General features: G+C 38.3%; 1 protein-coding gene across 1 annotated transcript; it reads left to right on the top strand.

Annotated features, from left to right (window-relative positions):
* The first annotated feature begins 8,141 nt into the window (after positions 1-8,141).
* On the top strand, positions 8,142-9,131 carry LOC123947361 (olfactory receptor 9K2). The gene has a single exon (XM_046013530.1). The coding sequence runs from the start codon at positions 8,190-8,192 to the stop codon at positions 9,129-9,131; it is 942 nt and encodes a 313-aa protein (XP_045869486.1). The 5' UTR covers positions 8,142-8,189.
* The last annotated feature ends 798 nt before the right edge of the window (positions 9,132-9,929 follow it).

The raw sequence follows: 9,929 nt of genomic DNA, 5'->3' as shown, positions 1-9,929 counted from the left end.
GAGAAATTAAGGAGTCAATCCCATTCCCAACTACACCCAAAACTATAAGATACCTAGGAATAAACCTAACCAAAGGGGCAAAGAATCTACACTCAGAAAAATATAAAGTACTCATGAAAGAAATTGAGGAAGACACAGAGAAATGGAAAAATGTTCCATGCTCCTAGATTGGAAGAACAAATATTGTGAAAATGTTTATGCTACCTAATGCAATCTACACATTTAATGCAATCCTTATCAAAATCCCACCCATTTTTTTCAACGAAATGGAAGAAATAATCCTAAAATTTATATGGAACCAGAAAGGACCTCGAATATCCAAAGGAATATGGAAAAAGAAGCCAAAGTTGGTGGCATCACAATTCCGGACTTCAAGCTCCATTACAAATCTGTCATCATCAAGACAGTATGGTACTGGCACAAAAACAGACACATAGATCAGTGGAACAGAATAGAGAGCCCAGAAATGGACCCTCAACTCTATGGTCAACTAATCTTCGACAAAGCAGGAAAGAATGTCCAATGGAAAAAAGATAGCCTCTTCAATACGTGGTGTTGGAAAAATTGGATATCCACATGCAGAAAAATGAAATTGGACTATTTTCTTATCCCACATGAAAATAGACTGAAAATGGATGAAGGACCTCAATGTGAGAAAGGAATCCATCAAAATCCTTCAGAAGAATGCAGGCAGAAACCTCTTCGACCTCACCCACAGCAACATCTTCCTAGGAACATCGGCAAATGCAAAGGAAGCAAGGGCAAAAATGAACTATTGGGATTTCATCAAGATCAAAAGCTTTTGCACAGCAAAGGAAACAGATAACAAAACCAAAAGACAACTGACAGAATGGGAGAAGATATTTGCAAGCAACATATCAGATAAAGAGCTAGTGTCCAAAATCTATAAAGAACTTAGCAAACTCAACACCCAAAGAACAAACAATCCAATCAAGTAATGGACAGAGGACATGAACAGACATTTATGCAAGGAAGACATCCAGATGGCCAACAGACACATGAAAAAGTGCTCCACATCACTTGGCATCAGGGAAATACAAATCAAAACCACAATGAGATATGACCTCACACCAGTCAGAATGGCTAAAATTAATAAGTCAAGAAATGAAAGATGCTGGTGAGGATGCAGAGAAAGTGTAACCCTCCTATGCTGTTTGTGGCAATGCAAGCTGGTGCAACCACTCTGGAAAACAGCATGGAGGTTCCTCAAAAAGTTGAAAATAGTGCTACCCTATGACCCGGCAATTGCACTACTGGGTATTTACCCTAAAGATACAAATGTTGTGATCCAAAGGGGGACATGCACCCGAATGTTTCTAGCAGCAATGTCCACACTAGCCAAACTATGGAATGAACCTAGATGTCCATCAACAAGTGAATGGATAAAGAAGATGTGATATATATTCACAATGGAATACTATGCAGCCCTCAAAAGAAATGAAATCTTACCATTTGTGTGGACGTGGATGGAACTAGAGGATATCGTGCTTAGTGAAATAAGTCAATCAGTGAAAGACAACTATGATATGATCTCTCTGATATGAGGAAGTGGAGATGCACCATGGGGAATTAGGGGGGTAGGAGAAGAATAAATGAAACAATTGGGATCAGGAGGGAGACAAAGCATAGTGACTCTTAATCTCACAGAACAAACTGAGGGATGCTGGGGGGAGGGGGGTTGGGAGATGGGGGTGGGGTTATGGATACTGGGGAGGGTATGTGCTATGGTGAGTGCTGTGAAGTGTGTGAACCTGGCGATTCACAGACCTGTACCCCTGGGGATAAAAATACATCAAATGTTTATAAAAAAAGAAAAAATAAATTTAAAAAAATGAAGTAGAATTGATTCACCCAGGCTTTACTCTAGTTGTTATTATGCCCATTTTGCTCAATTGCTCCTGTTAACATGACTATATTGGGATTGATCAAGTGCCTTATTCACTATTATGCCATATTGCAGTATAGCTTTGGTGTAATACACTCACTTTGCAAGAACAGAAGTAAGGCAATACACTCATTCCCATGGAATTCAGTGGAATCATCAGGCACCACATACAAGAGAATCAAGGGAACTAATGGAATGGTGGAATCACTTATGAAGACTCAGTTGTTAGAATAACTGCTACTAGCCATTTACAAAGTTGGGTTATTGTCTCAAGGTTATAGTCTATATCCCTGATATGAATTATCAAACAATGCCTGAGGCTATTTCTTTCATAATCAGACTGTTGGCCCAAGTACCTTGGATCAAAATGGGAATGCCAGTGAACACCCTAAAACCTGCTAACCCACCCTCTTTCCCCCATTGCTGTCCCTATGTCATGAGACTTTTCTGAATTAGTATACTTATTACTCAACAGAAGGATAATTTTATGGGGGGACACAGCAATTGCTCCTGTCTCCTGGGTATTCATTTCACTGAACTGACAGGTAAACAAAATGCTTTGTATTCTTTTGGGTAACTGATAGTGATTAGCAAAAGATATTAATAGAAAGGAGAGGGGGAGATGTATAGAAGTAACCCAGGGAATTTTCCAGAATGCCTTGTAATACCATTGTGTCAGCCAGTGAATATTAATCAACAAGTATAGCAATTCAACATGGCAAGACCACAAGGGCCCAGATCCTTCATCAGTGGAGTTTGAATGACTCCATCAGGTAAGCAGATTCTGGATTCTGAGTTTATTTTTGAGACCAAGGTGCATACGGAAGGAAATGATCAAATATTGCCCTTGACCAGTGCACATGTGAGGACTTAGGAGCTACCATTGCTTTAATTTAATTTTTATTATATACAAATGGGATTTTTTGGACTGATATTATACAGTTTAAAAAATGGGCGCCTGGGTGGCTCAGTGGTTTAAGCCGCTGCCTTCGGCTCAGGTCATGATCTCAAGGTCCTGGGATCGAGTCCCACGTCAGGTTCCCTGCACTGAAGGGAGCCTGCTTCCCTCTCACTCTCTCTGCCTGCCTCTCTGCCTACTTGTGATCTCTCTCTGTCAGAATTAATAAATAAAATCTTAAAAAAAATAATTGAAGTTTATACAGCGACTGTTGGGAACTTACTTACTTAATATATGACACTTGGACAAAACTTTCAAGCAAATAAAATTACAAGGTGAACCTAACTGTAAATCCAATGAATCAATGTTTAATCTCTACTTAAGGAATTAGAGGGCATTTGGTGGGCTAATTTACCCCACATCATCCCCATGCTATTGTACTTCTAGTTATCAATTATCAGGGACAAAATAGAGCTAAGGAATAAATATAGAGAGTTTTAAGTGAAAATGAATGAACTTTTTGACTAGGTGAAAAATTTCCCTAAAAATGTATTTCATGACATAGTATTTTCTTTCATGTCTATGTCAGTTAACGTACCACAAGTTTTGCTGTAATGATGTAATGATAAATTGAAATGCTTCTTTTTCAGCGAAGAATTAGGAATGAAAGATCCTTTTGGTCCCTCCCAAAGAATTCACACAAGAAGAGAAAAAATTAACCGTTGTTATGTATTTTGACTCCTATCAAGTTTAGGCTCTTCTTTTTCCTTTCTTTTCTTCCCTTTCTTCCTTTCCTTCCTTTCTTTTTCTTTTCTCTTCTTTTCCTCTCCTCTCCTTTTCTTTTCTCTCCTCCCCGCCCCCCCCCCACCCCTCCAATCTAGAGATTCTGTGGTCCTTATGGATCTTGACTCTGGAGCCTGAGTATCTTAATAACTTATGCTTCCTTCTCTCCCAGGGGGACTATCTCTCAGAAGGTAAGAGAAACCTCAGTACTGTAATTATTTGAAAAAGTGACATCATTATGGTAAAATCAAAGCTGGTAGAGATAACTGCTGCTGACATTCTGGTGGATGATCAGAGATTGTGCATGGCTCAGGACCTCTACTTACATATCCAAGATAATCTACTTTGCTTCTTTAAAAGCATTCAGCATTGAAGAATGCAGGACAGAGTATCCTGCGGATTGACTCCTCAGGTTCACTTTGTGTAACTATAGAATATAATTCCTGGAACTGATTCAGTATTAGGAAAGCATCATTTGGAAAATTCACCTTGTGTCACTTCCACAAAGGACTATGGCATTTTTCAGGAAATCGACTACCTAAAGAAAGTACAGTTTTTAATTAGTGGAACAAGGGAAATTAGCTCAATTTCTCTATGGGAAGAAGTACAACTGGGATGATCAACATGGGCTTGGAAGTTTTTTTGGAGGGGTGGAGGGATTCATTTTACTTGACATAGCAATTATTTAGAACCTGTGGCATTGTCATAAATTAACTTTATGTTTATCTTTTATAGAATTAAGACAATAACAAGAATTAAAGACCAGCATTCTGCTGCTTCATTTTAAACAACAAAGGTGAGGATAAATCTTAAAACATGTGAGTTTTGACAAGTGATAAGTCATAAACCGACTACTTGTTTATTGGCTCCTCTAGGAAAAACTCCCTTTGCTAGGTATAAACATCTTTGGGCATAAACTTATTAACATGAGAACAAGTTTGATAGGAATAAATCTGGGTAATTGAAGTGATCTATAGTCTTACCCTGGGAGAGATTAGAAGAAAATAAATAGACTATTTTGAAGAAATATTTCACGACAAATTCAGGCTCTCTTTTCACCTTTTAAGTAAGTATTTTAAGCCTTTTCTTTTTAATCTTTAGCGTTTTCCTTGATTCCTTTCCTCAACTTAGGATGGTTTATCGAAAAAATAATACCCAAAACATATTACTAATTTTTAACTGAATCAGTGCTGATTATTTTAGTGTGCATTGTTGATTGAGCACAGAAAGATATGATAAAATAGTAATACCTAGTATCTGTCAAGTGCTTATTCTGTCAGAAATGGTACTATTTACATGTACTATCTGAGTACCCCTAGGAAAACGTTGGGAGTTAAAGTGTTTTCATCCCTGGTTTATGTGAGGATACCATGGTATAGTCACTTGCCACAAGTTATGGCAATAACTTAATTGCCATGAGTAGATTATATAGAGGATATAAACAAGTTACATAAGTCACTTATTACAAGGTCCCAGTTAGTAAATGTGAGAAGCAGCCTTGGACGTTCTTTCCCGTACTTAAACTAAAGCAGGAAAGAATGTCCAATGGAAAAAAGACAGCCTCTTCAATAAATGGTGCTGGGAAAATTGGACAGCCACATGCAGAAAAATGAAATTGGACCACTTCCTTACACCACACACGAAAATAGACTCCAAATGGATGAAGGACCTCAATGTGAGAAAGGAATCCATCAAAATCCTTGAGGAGAATGCAGGCAGCAACCTCTTCGAACTCAGCCGCAGCAACATCTTCCTAGGAACAACGGCAAAGGCAAGGGAAGCAAGGGCAAAAATGAACTATTGGGATTTCATCAAGATCAAAAGCTTTTGCACAGCAAAGGAAACAGTTAACAAAACCAAAAGACAGCTGACAGAATGGGAGAAGATATTTGCAAACGACATATCAGATAAAGGGCTAGTATCCAAAATCTATAAGGAACTTAGCAAACTCAACACCCAAAGAACAAACAATCCAATCAAGAAATGGGCAGAGGACAGGAACAGACATTTCTGCAAAGAAGACATCCAGATGGCCAACAGACACATGAAAAAGTGCTCCACGTCACTCGGCATCAGGGAAATACAAATCAAAACCACAATGAGATATCACCTCACACCAGTCAGAATGGCTAAAATTAACAAGTCAGGAAATGACAGATGCTGGCGAGGATGTGGAGAAAGGGGAACCCTCCTCCACTGTTGGTGGGAATGCAAGCTGGTGCAACCACTCTGGAAAACAGCATGGAGGTTCCTCAAAATGTTGAAAATAGAACTACCCTATGACCCAGCAATTGCACTACTGGGTATTTACCCTAAAGATACAAACATAGTGATCCGAAGGGGCACATGTACCCGAATGTTTATAGCAGCAATGTCTACAATAGCCAGACTATGGAAAGAACCTAGATGTCCATCAACAGATGAATGGATCAAGAAGATGTGGTATATATACACAATGGAATACTATGCAGCCATCAAAAGAAATGAAATCTTGCCATTTGCGACGACGTGGATGGAACTAGAGGGTATCATGCTTAGTGAAATAAGTCAATCGGAGAAAGACAACTATCATATGATCTCCCTGATATGAGGACATGGAGAAGCAACATGGGGGGGTAGGGGGATAGGAGAAGAATAAATGAAACAAGATGGGATTGGGAGGGAGACAAACCATAAATGACTCTTAATCTCACAAAACAAACTGGGGGTTGCTGGGGGGAGGTGGGATTGGGAGAGGGGGAGCGGGCTATGGACATTGGGGAGGGGAGGCGAACCATAAGAGACTATGGACTCTGAAAAACAACCTGAGGGTTTTGAAGGATCAGGGGTGGGAGGTTGGGGGAACAGGTGGTGGGTAATGGGGAGGGCACGTTTTGCATGGAGCACTGGGTGTTGTGCAAAAAGAATGAATACTGTTACGCTGAAAAAATAAATAAAATGGAAAAAAACAAAACAAAACAAAAAAACCTAAACCCATGCTAACCATCTGAGTATTTCAAAGTCTTCAAGTTTTTCTGATTTTGCATTCTCAATTGTCATCCAACATATATCTATGTAATAGATATTGATTAATTGCAATCTACCAGACACAAAACATTGTGCTGACATGCATGAGGACAAATTGAAGTTTTTATCTTAAGGAAGAAGTTATTAATATTCAATGTGAATATTAAAATATGGTGATAATAGCTGTTGTCCTTAGAAGCATGATATATGCAGATGTGTTTAAACCGAGTTTGAAAGATTATTTACTTTGGAGACAAGAAGATTTAATAACTCCAAAGTATAAATAGAGATAAATCAGGTAAAGGAACTGCAATAGATTATTATAAAAGGTGGTAATTAGCAGTGATTAAGGATGCATGGATTCTGCAGCCAGGATTTTTGACTATAAATGTCACTTCTGACCCTAATAGGTGGCTCTCAACACACTTTACTTCTCTGTATCTTAGTTTCTCCATGTGTAAACTAGAGAATAGGATAGTACTCACCACATATTATTGTTGTATGGATTAAAATAACTAGTCAAAATGCATTTAGAAGAGTGGCTGGTGTGTAAAAAGTGCTCCATTATTGTTATTATTATTGTTATTTAGACAGAACCAGGCATAGAGGGCCCTGAGGAGACAGAAAGAGTGACCATATTTTTAACACAATCAGTTCAAATCCTTAGTTGAGCTGTTGAGTAAAAGAGGTATGATGGCTGTGAAAGTCATATCCCAGGCAAATAAGAATGGAATCAACAATCCCTCATATGTATTTTTATTCAGTATCTCTCTTTCTTTCTTTCTTTCTTTCTTTCTTTCTTTCTTTCTTTCATCTCTCTCCTTCCTTCCTTCCTTCCTTCTTTCCTTCCCTTCTTTCTTTCCTTCTTTCAGTATCATTTTCCAAAGTAACTCTTCCATCTAGGCTACCTGCAGGTCTTCTTAAAAAAGGAAAAGAACAACAAACTATGAGCTGCAGGCAGAAGAAATGCAGGAAAATGATCATTATGAAGTGGCTGCAGAGGTCCACCTGGGAAAGAAATACTAGTATTTGAGTCCTAGTAACGTTTGTGTTTTTTTGTGCAGAATCTTGATCTTAGTGAGTAAATAACTTACAACAGAATTCAAAATTTCCATTACCCACAAAAAGTAATTGTACCTCTTAAGTAATTTTTAAATTCAGTCACTTTCTTTATATCTGCTGCTTTGTAATGTAAAGACTCGGAGTTAGGTTTTCTAACTATATTATTCTGTTAAATTATTTGTGCTTTCTTCCAGTTACTCCAATTTCTTCCAATTCCAATTAAATCATGGTTCAGAAACATACACAGAACTGATACTTGCATATGTATTTGGGTGGAAAGGAATTGCATTAGATATAGAGGAAAGAATGTCTAATTCCACCACTTGTATGAAGAGGGACATAAAACTAACCTTTTGAGTCACCATCAGTTGCAATGGTTTAAATTTAATGGACAGTGATTTTATAAAGTTAAAATGTATGATCACTATAGAATAGGTTTGTAAGTCCTAAGTCTGTAATGATTATTTGTAGCTAGAACCAAGGCCCAGAGTTCATTTCTTTATTTTTCCTTGTGTCTCTCAGCAGGTTTCTGCTATGGGTGACAGGGGAACAAGCAATCACTCAGAAGTGACTGACTTCATTCTTGTAGGCTTCAGGGTCCGCCCAGAACTCCACATTCTCCTCTTCCTGCTCTTTCTCCTTGTGTATGCCATGATTCTTCTAGGGAATGTGGGGATGATGACTGTTATTATGAGTGATCCCCGGCTGAATACACCAATGTATTTCTTCCTAGGCAATCTCTCCTTCATTGATCTCTTCTATTCTTCTGTTATTGCACCCAAAGCTATGATCAACTTCTGGTCTGAGAGCAAGTCCATCTCCTTTGCCGGCTGTCTGATCCAGTTCTTTCTCTTTGCCTTGTTCATTGTGACTGAGGGATTTCTCCTGGCAGCCATGGCTTATGACCGCTTCATTGCCATCTGCAATCCACTCCTCTATTCTGTCCAGATGTCAACTCGTCTCTGCATTCAGTTGGTGGCTGGTTCCTATTTTTGTGGCTGTATCAGCTCAGTTCTTCAAACAGGCATGACATTTACTTTACCCTTTTGTGCTTCCCGGGCCATTGACCACTTTTACTGTGATACTCGTCCACTTCAAAGGATATCTTGTTCTGACCTCTTCATCTATAGGATGGTTTCTTTCTCCTTATCTGGCATCATTGTCATGCCTACCATCATAGTTATTATTGTTTCTTACTTGTATATTGTGTCCACAGTTCTGAAGATACGCTCCTCTGAGGGACGTAAGAAAGCCTTCTCCACTTGCAGCTCTCACTTAGGAGTCGTGAGTGTACTGTATGGTGCCGTCTTTTTTATGTATCTCACTCCAGACAGATTTCCTGAGCTGAGTAAAGTGGCCTCCTTATGTTACACCTTAGTCACTCCCATGTTGAATCCTTTGATTTACTCCCTGAGAAACAAAGATGTCAAAGAAGTGCTAAAGAAACTTCTAGAGAAGAGAAATACAATTGTTTGATTTTTATTTATTTTTATTTATTTTCCACCATTGATTTTGTGGCAGTTCTGTCTTACGCCATTACTGAAAATCATTCTCCATAAAAAATATGAGAACTTTTTCAAGGTGACTTACCTGGAGCACTGTTAATTCTGAATGTCCTGGATATTGGAGATATACTGAATATTAGATCATTTTTCAAGATGAACCTCACACTCTCTCAAGTATGACTTTGTTTCACAGAATTGATTTCCTTTATTTAATGGTTTGTTGCTGAACCTGACTTTTATATGTCATTCTATTGTGTAAACAGTGTTTTGTCTGATGTTTGTCTTAAAATTTCTCCTGGCAATATACACAATCACTAGTGATGGAGAGTAATGCCCAACTTCTTTTCTTCTTCTTCTACTTCTTGTTCTTTTTTTTTTTTTTTTAATTTGAGAGTGATAGAGCGAGAGTGAGAGAAGGAGAGTTTGGGCAGGGGCATAAGGAGAGAATTTCAAACAAACTCCCCACTGAGCACAGTGCATGACATGGGGCTCAACCTCGTGACCCATGAGAACATGACCTGAGTGGAAACCAAGAGTCAGACACTCAACTGACTGAGCCACCCAGGTGCCTGAATGCCCAAATTATGTCTTAAAAAATAATATTTTCCAACTTAATAACTACCTTTTTTAACATGTTAAACTGAATTTTCATTTTGAATGAAGTATGGTAAGTGTATTTTATCAAGGGGAAGAAATAATAATAAGAAATGATAAGTAATCTTTGCTATATGCATTAATTTGGAAAATTTTATATCAAGGGTGTCAGGTA

The sequence above is a fragment of the Meles meles genome, chromosome 7, assembly GCF_922984935.1.
Source record: "Meles meles chromosome 7, mMelMel3.1 paternal haplotype, whole genome shotgun sequence".
NCBI classification, from domain to species: Eukaryota; Metazoa; Chordata; class Mammalia; order Carnivora; family Mustelidae; genus Meles; species Meles meles.
The sequence above is the reverse complement of the archived record's forward strand: the minus strand, read 5'-3'. Positions and strand labels throughout refer to the sequence as shown.

Coding starts and splice junctions, on each gene's coding strand:
- LOC123947361 (XM_046013530.1), top strand. CDS start 8,190: ATGGGTGACAGGGGAACAAGCAATCACTCAGAAGTGACTGACTTCATT.